General features: G+C 33.2%; 2 protein-coding genes across 2 annotated transcripts in view; one reads left to right on the forward strand and one right to left on the reverse strand.

Annotated features, from left to right (window-relative positions):
* Nucleotides 1-1,462: 1,462 nt before the first annotated feature.
* On the reverse strand, nucleotides 1,463-2,213 carry LOC114333409 (probable prefoldin subunit 4). The gene has a single exon (XM_028283277.2). It carries the CDS (start codon nucleotides 2,056-2,058, stop codon nucleotides 1,648-1,650), a length of 411 nt encoding a protein of 136 aa, XP_028139078.1. The 5' UTR covers nucleotides 2,059-2,213; the 3' UTR covers nucleotides 1,463-1,647.
* Nucleotides 2,214-2,307: 94 nt separating this feature from the next.
* The window catches only part of LOC114333406 (uncharacterized), a 45,825-nt gene continuing 33,140 nt past the window's right edge, over nucleotides 2,308-14,992 (forward strand). Inside the window, exon 1 of the mRNA XM_028283271.2 lies at nucleotides 2,308-2,867. Within this exon, the coding sequence (XP_028139072.1) occupies nucleotides 2,808-2,867 (60 nt within the window). The 5' untranslated portion in view covers nucleotides 2,308-2,807. The remainder of the gene's footprint in view (nucleotides 2,868-14,992) is intronic.

Raw genomic sequence — 14,992 nt, forward strand, 5'->3', positions numbered from 1 at the left:
AGGGATTTTGTTTCCAGTGAGATTAAGGTTCATTCAGGAGTACCTCAGGGTTCCCATTTTTGGCCCGTTATTTAACATATTCATCAATGATATACACCACTGCTTCCGGCACAGTTCACCTCTTCTTTTTGCAGATGATCTAAAGTTCTATACAATTATCAACAATACAGAAGATTGTATTAATCTTCAACATGATCTTGATCGGTTGAGTGAGTGGTGTATGTTGAATTCAATGGCCCTGAATGCATCCAAGGGTCATGCTATTTCTTTTGGACGATCGAGAGACCCAATAGAATATAATTATAATATACAGAATATTCCTGTTGACTGGATTACTGAAATTCATGATTTGGGAGTTAACTTAGACTGTAAACTTTTATTTGAATCACATTATACATCAAAAATTTCCAAATCTTTACAAATGCTTGGTTTTATAAAAAGGTGCACTAGAGACTTTCAGAATATTGAAGCAATTAAACTACTATATTGTTCTTTAGTTAGACCTCATCTAGAGTATTTCTTGTGTATGGTCTCCATCTTATAATATTTACATATCAAAAATCGAGACAGTCCAACACATGTTCTTAAGGTACATAGCATATAAACTGGGTATACCTTTTGAGTTAAATCATGTAAATTATCATCAAATTGAAACTCAATTGGGTATTCTCTCATTGCGTGACCAACGAGTAATTAAAGATGCAAGGATGCTTTATGGCATAATTAATTTAACAGTTTTGTGTCCTCAGCTACTTGAGTAGGTTGGTCTCCATGTACCTCTCCGTAGAACTCGATTGAACCAAACATTCTATGTTCCTATCCATAGAACCAACTATGCTTATAACACCTTTTTATCTCGAGCACTAAGATGGGCAAATATTCACCCTGATCTAGATTTCTTTGCACTGAAGACTGAATTCATTTCAGGCGTATGTTTGTTTGAGTAGTTGTGGAATAGGTAGTCATCATTGTGATATGTAAATCTGTTTGTGATATTTACTATTTTATTGTATTTTAATTATTGACACACATATTATGTATATTGGAATATATTATAAACTTGTACTCTTATTGGGCTGCAGCCCATTGAAAATAAATAAAAAAATAAGTAACACACAAATGAACATATTACGTAACGCAATTTTTGAAGATTTTTGACCCCCCCCCCCTGCGTTACGTTCTTGCTTAGGGGCCGTTCTTGAACGGCCCCTAAGCTAGAGTTCATGAGTTTGAATCTCGGCACAAACATTTCCATTATTTCGAAAAATGATATAAGCCGATCACTGTGCTTCAGAGGGCATGTTAAGCCATCGGTCCTCCTGGGCTAGTGTGTATTGACACTAGGTACTTGAAACAGGGTTAAAGATGCACCCGAACCTGTCCGAAAGGATCTCCCTGGCAAAAATGACTTTTGATATTATTATTATTTAGGGACTTAATTATAAATTAATAGACAACTGCATAAATACAAAAAACAGTACACTGCACTTTTTATTCAGACAAGTTAGAAAATACCATATTTTAATTTAAACAGTAAAAGGACAGAACAATGTTGTTATTACTATGGTTAGATTCTAACAGAAAAATAATTTAATTTACACATATCCCCATATTCAGAACACCTGGAAAATTCAATAGTTTACTGAATTATTCTTCATCTGCTTCAAGATTAATGTGGCTTCCGAATTTTCCATACAAATGAGACTTCAGGTCACTCATTGTATCTTTGACTTCATTAGATTTCACTTTCAGTTCTTTAATCCCTTCCTCGATTTTATTTTTGGTGTCTTCTAAGCACTTTTGGGTTTTTTCTACATTTTGGTATATAAATGCTTCGCCTACCAAATAAGGGATGTGCTCGTCATCGTCAAAAAGAGCAATTTCGTCACATGCGTCTTCAATACTCTTTAGGTCATTTTCTTTGCGCTTTATTTCATCTTTGAGGTCTTCTAATTTAGCGTTTAATCTAGCGAATCTGTTAATTTTCTGCTGGTCTTCGTAGGTAATATGAACATCTGAATCTGGTTGAAAGTTGCCTTTGCTGCTTGTGTTAGTCATTGTGAAATTGATAATATATTTTAAAAATGCCAGAAAAGAGAAAATTGAAAATTTACACAACTAACCTCAATTCTCTTCTTGTCTGATTTTTGACATTTGGACTGTACAGTACATAAAACCATAGCCAGCTACCTGGGTGTACTTTGCATTTTTGTTTAAATTAAATTTTGATTTGGTTATATTCATTAGACTTTGCGTTTAATTTAATTTAATAAATTGCGCTTAGAGTGAAATACTCTCATTTTTAATGAACGACTGAATGGTTTCTATTTGTAGCATTTTGAAAAAAGTTTTAGCTGAAATTGTTTTCCAGTCAATTTTAAAATCGAATATTAAGATTAAGAGAAGAAGAACGGGAACTAACCTAGTTTTTTTATAATTATTATTTTTTGGCGTTTAAAAATATAATAACAAATTTTGTTATTACGTTATTTATGCATCAATAATTAATGGATTGAATGAGTTTAACAAAAATACTTCCAGTTTCAGCTGAGCACGTTTTTATTTATCGTGGTGTCCTTGGTGTACAGAGTAGTCTTTTTTTTTCAGTAGCTGGGTCAGAGGGTCTTACAAAAGACTCACTCTTTTTTAACTATGGATTAAGTTGGAAAGCTAAGAAGTTAAATATTTTAAAGCAAATTCATATCAAAAGTTCTTGGTAAACTTTCAATTGTGACCCAAATTACAGAATTTGTTGACACACATAAGTTCACACCTTCACACACAGGAAAGTTGTGACCTATATTTAAATGGCAGAGGATAGTGTCATCACACTTTCATCATCAGATGAAGAGCCAACTCCTAGAAAGGTAATTAATTACTCTCATGTTCATGTTTCTACTGTATTAAGTAAAGGTGGAGTATGATTTAAAATTTTGAAATTTTCAATAATTTTTTTATTATTTTAAATGAAAGTACCTTTGGCTCACTTTGTAGAGAATAGAAGCCAGGGATTCATGACTGAATGTGAATCTTTCTACTTTCGGTCACTGGGTGAAAACCTAGGACTTACGAAGTTCACTTACTTATTTCAGATTGTGATCAGTATCTTACATATTTCTCTATAAGCTCTGACTTCTTCAATTTTCAGTGGTGTATGCTGTTTGACTATAATGAAATTAATTATACATTCAGGGCCGGACTGGCTCATCAAAAAGGCGCCAACCCAAATTCTAAAAAAGGTGCCAACCTAATCTCTAAATAAAGGCGTTAGACACCCCCCCTCCTAAAGTTTATACATCAAACTTTTTTGAAATCCTAATGCGTGTACAGTAAATCAATATTGCTTGTGAATTTTTTTAAGTTATATTAAATTTACTTTGGAATAAACTTATTAAGATGCCACAAAAATATAGCTTCAGTTTCCCAGTAGGTACCTATCCTTTTTAATCCAGCTTCAGTTTCCCAAACAAAATAGCTTCAGTTTCCCAGTAGTTTTTCAACTACTGCTACAGAATAATATATTATACTACTACTACTATCGGCTTACAGAATTCTTTGATGCCTTCCGGCTCCTAACCACCCTTCTTCTCTGTTTAACGATATACCTGGAGGGATTTCTCTTTCCTCTAGTTCTTTTTCAATTTCCTCCCTCCAGCTTCTTCTCGGCCTTCCTCTTTTCCTTCTCCTTTGTGGAGTCCACGCCAAAATCTGTTTAGGGATCCTGTCATATGACATTTTCTTTACATGACCGTAGCATATTACTGCCGCACTAAGCGCAAAGGGGGTATCTACATTAGACCTCAAACTGAGAAAACGACGTTTAAAGTTTAAACCTTATTTATTCTGGTTTCTTATTAGGTAAAACGTTCAAATCTTTTTTATTGAGTTTCTAATTTTTTTCTTTAACTGAATGTATTGTTTTAATAGCAAAATTTATTATTTTACATTAATTATACCAGATACTGCCAAATTTACAACGAAATATACTAAAAATGCTAAGATGTTTTAGTTGTAAGTGCAATATACTACGCCAAATAAGTGGTATCTGCGTAGTTACTTCCAAAGTACTTAAGTAAAAGCAGATACAACTAATAAAGCTTAGTATTTACACTGCATACTACCAATGATAAAATAATATAAATTAGAGATTACTAGGATATAAATTTATTAACTGAAACTTTCAATGATTAATGAAAGGTATTTAAAATAGTTATGGCTGAAATACTCAAGTAAGACACTTCTGCGACCATTAACGCTTAGTAATCTATCTAATAATAAATTTGATCATTTCAAATCTCTAATGATTTTTTTTAAATCTTGTTTATGTATTCTCAGTATTATATGATATACTTACCTATTTTATCAAAATAAAGAAGGGTTCGAGAAGAAGATAAAGACAGTACTTTATTTTTATGCTTACTTTTAATAGGAACTTTGAAAAAACAACACTCACAGTTTAATAGTTTCACAATTAACCTAACAAGCAGAAGCTGTTTAGGTTGAAGCAACAGGGAGTTTTTCCCAAAAAGCTAATCTATTTGGGGGTACAATCCCCTTTTGGGACCGAATGAGAGTATCCATGATTGATTTTTTTCTTTCTGCTGATACTCCCACAGGATTTGTATGACTAGGAGGTAGCTTAATTCCATTTTTAATCACTGACTGAACTAAAAAATTTAAAGGTTTCCACTCTTCTGTGTCATCATATGATCTTTTGAATTGTAGATGCATAAGACCTTTTTGAGCTTTTAGCAGCATGACCTCCTTCAATAATGGGCGCTCATCTGAAAATCAATAGACGCTGTGAGTACCTTAAAATGTTCAACACACATTGACCACTAAAGATTAATTGGTTTATTTATATTAATTATTGTAAATAAATGTTACCTATTTTTTGGTCCAATTTTTCTTCTTGTGGAGTGTCAAATACAGGCTCGGATGTTGCTTCTCTGCTTGGCTTTTTCATTTGGGTAGATTTTGTTCTTTGTGTGTTTTCAGCAGCGCCTGTAGAACCCCTTTTCCGTTTGTGATTTTGGGATTCAGGCTTCTTTTTTGCTTTTCTGATTTTTTGTGAAAGGTCCTTCCACATAAAGAAGTCTGTTGGATTCATCTCTAAGACACTCACATTAGATGAGCTGCTGCAAGTCTGGACTGCTTTTTTAAAGTCTTCAAAGTCGTAGGTTTTCTTCGCTTTGTGAAGGGATTTTTCCACCATGTGGTGGAATGAGTCACATGACATAAATGTATGCCCAGGTTCAAAGTACTTTATTTCAATTGATCCAGCACTTATTAGATCACTGTTGATGATAAACACTAGATAAGTCAAAAACGCCCAATTTTTATTTTGAGCCGAGCAGTTGTCCATCCACAAGATAATCCGTTTGACGTCTCGGCAATGAGTTGATAAGAATTTGTGAACAGTACTTATTAATTCTTCTTTGTTTCTTCCTCTAATGGCATCATGCCATAAACAGGCTACACTAGGCCATGAGTTTTTTTTTTCCAACCGGAACAAAACTTTCATTATAGACTGTCAGTCTTTTTGTAAAGATGACACTTTTGAACATTTCGCATCTGGGTAGCATGATAACTTTCTCCATGTCCATAGAATAGATTATACATTCATCATTTGAGCCTTTGTTGGCATCCTTTTGGTACTCTTCTCTGGCAGCGCTGGCCTTGGTTATATGGGTATTCCAAAGTACACATGTTTCACAAGTATCCAGTTTCAAATCATTTTGAGAGTGACCGTGCAAGTTAAAATGTTCACACACCTCACACTCCTCGTGTCCAAGTTTAACAAAAGAAATATTTTGCTTGGTAACTTCACTCCTGTAGAGATCATATGAACATGTCGTATTCGGGTTCTTTTTTAGGAAGTTTTCATGCATTTGTTTGATAGTTAAATCGCTTGGTAAATATCTTCTATTTGGAGCATGCTCTCGTCTATGATGGGAGATTGTAGGTTCATACAAGTTAATGTCTTCTATTATCAGGTCATGATTTACTTTGTTTGGAGGTTCCCTCCCTTTTCGTTTATCAGGGGCAGGAGAAATTTGGCTCTTTTGCTTAGACATGTTCTGAAGTATTTTATCATTATTCTTCGTATATCCCAGAGTATTTAGGAAAAATTCCTTGCAGACTTGTAGCTTAGTACCATCTTCAGTTTTTAAAAAATACTCATTTGTCCACTGGCGCCTTGAATCAGGTCCGCCTGTTTTTCTTTTTACAGCCATTTGATTGAACGAATTCAAAACAAATGTCTTCCTTTCTTGAACACATTCAATGGCCCAGAACTGGTTATTGATTTTTTTTTGTCTGTCTTCTGAGATTTTGGAAGGACATTTAATTTTACAATTGCTCGATGCACAAGTACCCTGCACATAATGCGCATTCGCTTTCTCCGCCATTTTAGCTTTTTTCCTCTCAAGTACAGAAAGTTGATACGTTTTCCTTTTTCTAAGCTTTCCCTTTTTGGTATATAGATTTAAGTCAGCATTTGTCATAATTTCTTCCTCTCCTTGTTCATTAATTGTTACCTCTTCAAGTTCCACTCTTTCACCATTTTCATGATTATTTACTTGACCATTATCCAATAGGATCGCGTCTCTAATGCCAGTATCTGGAGCTTCAATGTCTTCATCAATTATTTTTGCATCTACTACCACATATTCATTGAACACGTGGGAATTTGATTCTATAAGCTTTTCCAACTCAGGATCATCCATAGCAAAAGAAATGGCTTCAGATATTATGTTTGTGTTTAAAGGAAATATATTATCTTCATCATTGACTGTGGCAGTTGTCCATGTATTTTCCTAAAATAAAGTAATCACAACTTAATCTAACCTTAATTTTCAATTAGCCATTGGCCATATTATTATCATGTGATAAAGAGTCATAAGTAACTTTCTTTTTATTAGTCATAGTGAGATGTTTTTTGTGATTCTTCAAAAATTATTAGGCTGTTTTAATATTATTAAGACAGCAAAAAGTAGGCCAGCTATTATTAATTAGTTCAATACTTGGGTAGGCCCTATTTTAATAAATTAAGTGAGCCTAGTCTGCTTTATGCATAATTGGCCACTCAACTTTTAAAAATTAAAACTCTGAATCTCTACTTATGTCAGTAAAATATACAAATGTTCTCACCTTGTCAATTTCAACTTCATCATGGCTTCTTTCATTTGCGACTTCAATCGAGTTAAACTCTTGTACCCCACCGTCATCATTAATTGTGCCACTTTTCAAAACACTGTCCTGTTAAACAAAGTGAAAAATTAATTTTAATGTGTTAATATTTACATCAACGGTAACCGAACTTATACAAAAAGCTATAAAAAGTAAAATTCTGGATTGGCATATGGATCAAATACCTAGTTGGACTCACCTTGTCAGTTTCAGCTCCATTTTCATTTGCTGTTTCATTCGGGTTAAACTTCTCTGTCCTGACGTCATCATCAATTGTTTCAGTTGTCAAAACATTCCCCTGTTTAACAACAAAATAATTATTTAGATATGATTGAGTAGGCTAGTCCATTCTAGGTCATGCCTTGTTATTATCTAGCTCTATCCTGAGAATTAGGCATATACTAGGCCTAATAATTGGTAAATATTAGTACCTGGTCTCCTGTACTGTTATTATGGATAATTAAAATGAATACGTAGTTAATATTATCTACCCCTGGCTCTTTAAAACATAACTTACATCGATCGAAAGGGTAAAGTTTTGTATAGAGCTATTTATCTATACTATTATAGTACTATAATAGTTTTATATAGTTTTAGTTTTACATTGAGTTAGGTATCGTTATCTGATCAAAGGGAACTATGACATACGTGTTCCGTGGTTGTATTAGATGCTTGTGATAACTTGATTATTGTCCAACGGAAACAAATAAAATACAAATTCGAAAAAAATAAAACCCATTTAAATAGCATTGAAGCCGAAATTATGTACCGATCCCCTTAAATAAAACGTAAAATAACTGAGTAATATAAAAGCGTGCTTATTTGTTTATTATTTTTAAAAGCCAGACGGAACTCATCAAAAATATAAAAGATTTATTTTGTCATGTATAGGGTATCAAATTTATTGCTGTATCATCCGGTCTGGTGGTGTATTTAAAAAATGGTATTTAGTTTCATATACATAAAACTAAAAGATGTTTCGGCAATCAAAAAGATAAAATATGCTTTTGTATGTGATTACGAGCCGAACAGTGTAAATTATAAATGAGTATTGTATAATTATTTAGAAAGAAAAGTTATTGTTAATTATTAGTATGTAATTGTATCTTGTCGCTAAACATAGGTATAAAATACTCTTATTTACAAAAACCTAACCAAAAATGGTGATTCCTAGCCAGTGAATAATTAATAGTTGGTCAAATTATTGAATCTGAACTCACCTTGTTTTTATTACTACCCTCTTCAGCTAGTTTTATGCCAAGTTGAGCAATAATTAGTTTGCCTCTGCTTCCACTCATGTTCATAACATTAATTTAAACTAATCACTAATAAATTGAACTGAAGTTCACCAAACCACAATGCACAATGACATACTAAACGAAACAGCCGTATCTGTAAAGGTACTACTTTTGTATCTTAGTATATGTTGGTTACACCCAATTATACTTAGTAAATAGATTGTAGTTCCTACCAGCATACTAGAGGCAAAAGGTGGTAAATAGTGATATACTAAGGCAATAAAGAAGTATCTAACAAAAACTAAAGGAAACGGCCGTATCTGTGAAGATACTACTTTTATATCTTAGTATATGTCGTTTACACCCAATTATGCTTAGTAAAATAGGTTAAAACTGTAGATACGTCAAACAAAATATGCGATTTATAAATAAACTATTCATATTTATGGCTAAAAAGCTTTAGTAACATGTAGAGGAAGATCCAATAATTCACTAGACATCAACATCTCCATATGCCCAAAAATGTCAGATACCCCCTTTGCGCTTAGTGCGGCAGATTAGTTGTTTTGTTTTTATGTCATCAACTATTGTACGTTTGATAATTTCTCGTATTCTCTCATTTGGTATCCGATCTCTTCTTGATTTACCTGCTGTTCTTCTCCAGAAGTTCATTTCTGTTACTAGTAACATTCTCTCTGTTCTTTGTTTCACTGGCCAAACTTCATTGCCATATATATTCTACTTCTTACTGATGAGACCACACGAGGTTTGAGCGGTGAACTTAGGCGTCGTTTTCCAGAAGAAGAAGTGAATATCCAAACAATTATTAAGCCTGGTGCTTCACTTTCTGGGGTCATTGAAAATATTGACTGTTTAACAAAGAACTTTAGTTCTGATGACTATGTAATTATTTCAGCAGGTTATAATGATTTTGTTTCATATAGAAATCCTAGTATAAAACATGTTAATATGAAACTAAGACAATGTACTAACATGAACATAATGTTTCTCTCTGTTCCTACGGGAAATGATCCTAATGCCAAATATATTTCAAAATTTAATAACAAATTAAGTGACTTCTTAAGTGATTTTAATTCATATTATGAGCACTCAATCTCATTCCTAAATGTAAATAATTCATATGGGCATAGACTGAGCAACTATAGAATTTCATACCTGTTGGAGAATCAAATAAAACATTTTAAAAATAATAAAAATTTGATATTTATTCAGTTAAAAAATACAACACCACCCAATGAACATAATTCAGAAAGCATAATTGTTTTAGATGATCTTGGTGAAAATTGTTGCACTTTTACAAGACCAGAAAAAGATTTGGATTTTGGACCAGACTTAGAAACTGACAAGTCAGAATCTTCTTTTAATTTAACTTTTCTCTTATCTAAAACTCAGTCAGCTAGAAATAAAATTGATGATTTATTTTTAATGTTAGAATATAATGACTTTCCCAGTGTTCTGTTATTGACGGACACTGTCTAGAAGAAAATGAATACTTGTATATTCCCGAGTATTCCATGATTTCACATTTTTGTAGAACAAACTTTATACATGGGGGTACTGCTATTTTAGTACACAACTCTCTATTGCAAGAACTGGCTTTTGTTCAGATAAATTATGAGGATCTTATTGAAGAAAAACAATTTGAATTTTCAGTTGCACAAATAACAAATTTTGATATCTATATTATTTGCATCTACAGATCTCCAACAACCAGTGTCCAGATTTTTTTGGAAGGGCTGGAGAACTTGTTGTTGAGGATTCCAAAGTTTAGTCAAATAATCCTGACGGGTGATTTTAATATTGACTTTCTGAACTATGATTGCAATGAAGTAAAGAAAATAAAAAACTTACTCACTTGTTTTAATTTAAAAATGCATGTTAATGAAGCAACATGTGTCACTAAATTGTCTCAAACTCTAATAGATTATTTCTGTTCTAACTTTGAGAAGGATTATGTTCAATGTATTGTATTTGACCCCAATCTGTCAGACCATAAGGCAGTTGTTGCTTCTATCAAAATTAAGAAATTTAGTAAAGGTAAAGATAGTGTAAATAAATTTAAAATTGGTCGCCTGTATAGTAAATCTAACTTTGGTAAATTTAGATTAAAGTGCGAGAGTCTTGACTGGTATTCTCTCCTATCACAATCGTCTGAGCCATTTAAATCATTTCATAATACAATATGTGAATTTTTTTGAAAGGTCTTTTCCTAAACAAAAGATTAAAATTAAAAATAGAAAACCTTGGATTACAAATGGCATTAAAAATTCCTGCAAAACCATGAGATCGCTCCATTATATCAAAAAATATTACCAAGATGAATGGTTTGTTACCTATTATAATCAATATAAAAAGATATACAGAAATGTTATTAAAACTGCAAAAGAAAACTGCTACAAGCATAGAATAGAAAACTCCTCAAATGTAACTAGGGAAACTTGGTCTATAATAAATGAATTAAGGGGTAAACACAGATCAGGTAATAGTCATCACACTCCACTTCCAAATGACTGTAATGAATTTTACTGTAGCATAGCCGAAACTTTAACAGCACAGTTGAGACATGGTACAGATCCTTTGTCATATCTGAAGAAAACAGAAGTTATGTGTCCCTTCATAATTTATGATACTAATGTTGAGGAATTGAAAGAGATATTTAAATCAATCAGAAACAAAAACTCTTCGGGTTATGATGACATCTCTATAAGAGTTTTCAATAATCTACCAAACTCTGCTTTGGATGTTTTATCTATTTTAATTAATGATAGTTTTAATGCTGGCACATTTCCCGATTTCCTGAAGATAAATGTTGTAATTCCATTGCACAAGGGTGGAGATCACATAAACCCTTCCAATTACAGGCCAATTTCTCTGATACCTACGTTGGCAAAAATAATAGAGAAAATTGTTAAAGCAAGATTAATACAATTTTTAGAGGTTAACCAACTACTAAGTCCGAAACAGTTTGGTTTCCGTGGTAACACTGGCACGACCGACGTGATTTTCAGTTTTTTAGAGATAGCTTACAATAATATTAATTTAGGCGAGATGGTTGCGGCAGTGTTCTGTGATTTGACGAAGGCTTTTGACTGTGTCAATCATGGTTTGCTGCTGCAGAAGCTTAAACACTACGGAATTAAAGATAAGTCACTGAGTTGGATGGAGTCATATTTGTCGGGTAGGAGTCAGTTTGTTAGAACAGACTCTGTTGTGACTCTGACTTGATGAATGTAACTTGGGGAGTGCCCCAAGACTCGGTATTGGGACCAGTTCTGTTTTTGGTATATATAAACGATTTAGCCTACCTTGATGTATCTGCTCATTTCACCCTTTATGCAGATGATACCACTCTTATATGGCATGCTAAAGATTTGAATGTCTTACGCCAATCTGTAGGTAGGGAACTCTTAATGATTGGAAATTGGTGCACGGCGAACTTTTTGACATTAAACACTTCTAAAACCAAGCTTCTGTGTTTTAAACATGTTATGCCTGAATTACATCTGGAACTTGAACCTCAGCTGTCCGTCAGGTTTCTTGGCCTGAATATTGATCCTGACCTTAAATTTAAATCGCATATCGAAGCCTTGAATTCAAAACTTGCATCTGGATGCTATGCAATACGGTCGACTAGAAGGGAGCTTGGTTTTGCCCAAGCAAGAACTGTGTACTTTGCACTAGTAGAGTCACATCTTAGATTCGCAATTCAGTTTTGGGGAGCGTGTAGTCAGGAGCTTTTCAGTAGTGTGTTTTTGCTTCAAAAAAAGGCAGTACGCCTGTTGTGCCAGGTAAATTCTAGAGAAACGTGTAAACCTTTATTTATTAAACACAGTATCCTTACACTTGTATCTCTTTTCATTTTGGAAACGGCAAGCATTATTTTTAAGAATAAACATCTATATGAAAATAATAATCGATCTGGACGATTTGCTAGCAATTTAGCTTTGATTACACCTAGAAGCACACTAGTCAAAGACTCATTTATTTTTAACGGCATCAAAATTTTTAATAAACTACCTAGTGAAATAAAAAATTTGGAAACTATTAGAAAGTTTAGAAATTCATTAGATAGACTGCTCGCTAAGAGGGCCTATTATGATCTGACAGAATTTTTTGAGGACCATTGGAGCTGATGTATTTGTGATCTTGTGTATATTTTTTTTTTCTTTTTTTTTTTTGTCAATTTGTTTGTCATTATTGTTTGTGATTTAGTTTTACAGCTTGTAGTTTGTTTGTTTTTTATTTTTGACAATACTACATATTTTGTAGTTGTTATATAATGTAAATGTGTTATGTGTTATATTTTATATTTAGTCATATTTTAATTTAATTTATTTATTTAAAACTCTTAAACAGTGTTTGTCAACAAGATTTTTTCTTAGACAATAAACATATATTCTCTCTCTCTCTCTCTCTCTCTCTCTCTCTCTCTCTCTCTCTATATCGATGGCTTAGTGTGAAAACCTCGTATCTAATTTTTTTTCGAAAATGACATTTTGGTGGTTTTAGTTTGAAAACCTTGTATCTCACGATTTACAACTGTTAGAAAAAATCCAAATGCACCAGAATATTTTCTACAGCCGAAAAAAGAAACCACATATATCAATTACTCTCGTGATTTAGTGTGAATACCACATAATATATTTATAACCAAGACTTTGGTACTTAATTTGGAGTATTTGTTTGAGAGATTCGACTTGGAGAAATGTTCTTTTTGTGAACAGTAAAAGGTAGTCCTGCATACAGAAACATTTTATGAACCTTAAATCAAAAGATTTGTACTGTATCAACCTAGTATTTGGAGGTGTGCAATAAGCTATGAAAAATGAAAACCTCGTAAATAATAATAAACACAACTTCATTTAAGATGAAAAACACGTATATCAAGATATACGAGGATATCATAGTTATTTGGGCAAAGGCTCTATATACTGCAAGGATATTTACGTGTTTTTCATAGTTAATATTTGTATTTCCAATTTAATAGCAACATTTAACACTTTTAGCTCTAGGCCAATATCAGATATTTGTCCCAATGTACTCGAATTAAAAATATGTAACGGTAATTTTTGTTTTTAGGTTATATTATGCAGAAAATCAGTTTTTTGCCTCTCCTGTAAAATTGTAATTTAATGAGATACGAGGTTTTCACACTAAGCCATCAATATGTGATTACACTTTTAAGTATGGTATTGTATATGAGCTGTTTGGTCGCTTTAGATATTGTTTGGTCCCACAGAATGCCGTTCATCATGGATATGGCTTTTCTACCCTCAATGTTTCTGTCCCTGTCAATTTTTATGCCCAGGTATTTTTTTTCATCACAGTGTTTTTCTACCCCATCATCTAATGTAATGGACTGCTTTGCTCCTCCAATGCACATGGCTTCAGTTTTCTTAATGTTGACTGTGAGGACTCATTTGTTATATTCTTCTATTAGCTTCCGCGTCATGTAACTCAAGTTGTCATGGTACTGAGCAATCAGAATTTGGTCATCAGCGAAACATAAAGTGTATAATGTTGTTTCGTCATTGAGAGTGATTCCCATGCCATTACATTTTATTTCCACAGCTTGAGTGCTTGTTCCAGATAAATTTTGAAAATGGTAGGTGAAATACTGCAACTCTGCATCAATCCTTTTGTGACCTTAAATGCCTCAGACATCCTTGATCCAGTTTTGATCCAAAAAGCGCCCGAAGATCTTCGAGAGCACCACGCGTCGTATCTAACCTATTAACACAAAACTCTGGGTGTCATTTTCGAGCTATTTATGCTGTTCTTTGATTATCTGATACCTGATACGAGTATACGAGTTGTATTTTATTGCATCAACTGGCTTCGTTATGTAGGACTATGGGGCGCAACAATCCTGTATACATATAATATAATGTAGTTAGGGAGCACAGAAATCTGAACGTATATTTTAAGCCAATTATGGGATGTAACACTCTTATATTATAACAGAAACGGCAGATATTGATACCTATAAAAGGCGCCCGAAGGTTTTCGAGTGTGCCCCACTTCGTATCTAAAGCTATTAACTTAATACCCTAAGTGCTGGGTATTTTATGAAATCCACTGGCTTTGTTACGTATGATTCTGGAGCACAACAATCAAGTTTGTAGGTATAATATAGTCAGGCGAAAGGCGCATCGAGGGTGCCACGTGTCGCATCTAAGCTATTAACACAAAACCCTGGATGCCATTTTCGAGCTATGTATGCTAGAATTTGTCGAATTTGATTATCTGATACATGATACGAGTTGTATTTTGCAACCACATTATGCCCAATTGATTTTTGCTTTAACGAATCTTTGTGTAAAGTTTAAAAAAAAATTCAGCATTTAATTTTTTAATGGAATATAAACGAAAGCAAAAGGCGCACCGGTCCGCGGGCCGGTGGCCCATTCCGGGCTTGTATACATTTTAAATCTATTGAATTTTGTGTTCATATATACATTGATGAGTGTGCTAATAACCGGCAAAATAACGCAAAAGATAGAAAACATAATACATTGTCAAATAAAAAAGATGAAACTAGA

This window comes from Diabrotica virgifera, chromosome 6, assembly GCF_917563875.1.
Source record: "Diabrotica virgifera virgifera chromosome 6, PGI_DIABVI_V3a".
Taxonomy (NCBI): Eukaryota; Metazoa; Arthropoda; class Insecta; order Coleoptera; family Chrysomelidae; genus Diabrotica; species Diabrotica virgifera.

What these genes read in the sequence shown, in the direction of transcription:
- LOC114333409 (XM_028283277.2), bottom strand. Translation starts at nt 2,058, where the DNA reads ATGACTAACACAAGCAGCAAAGGCAACTTTCAACCAGATTCAGATGTT.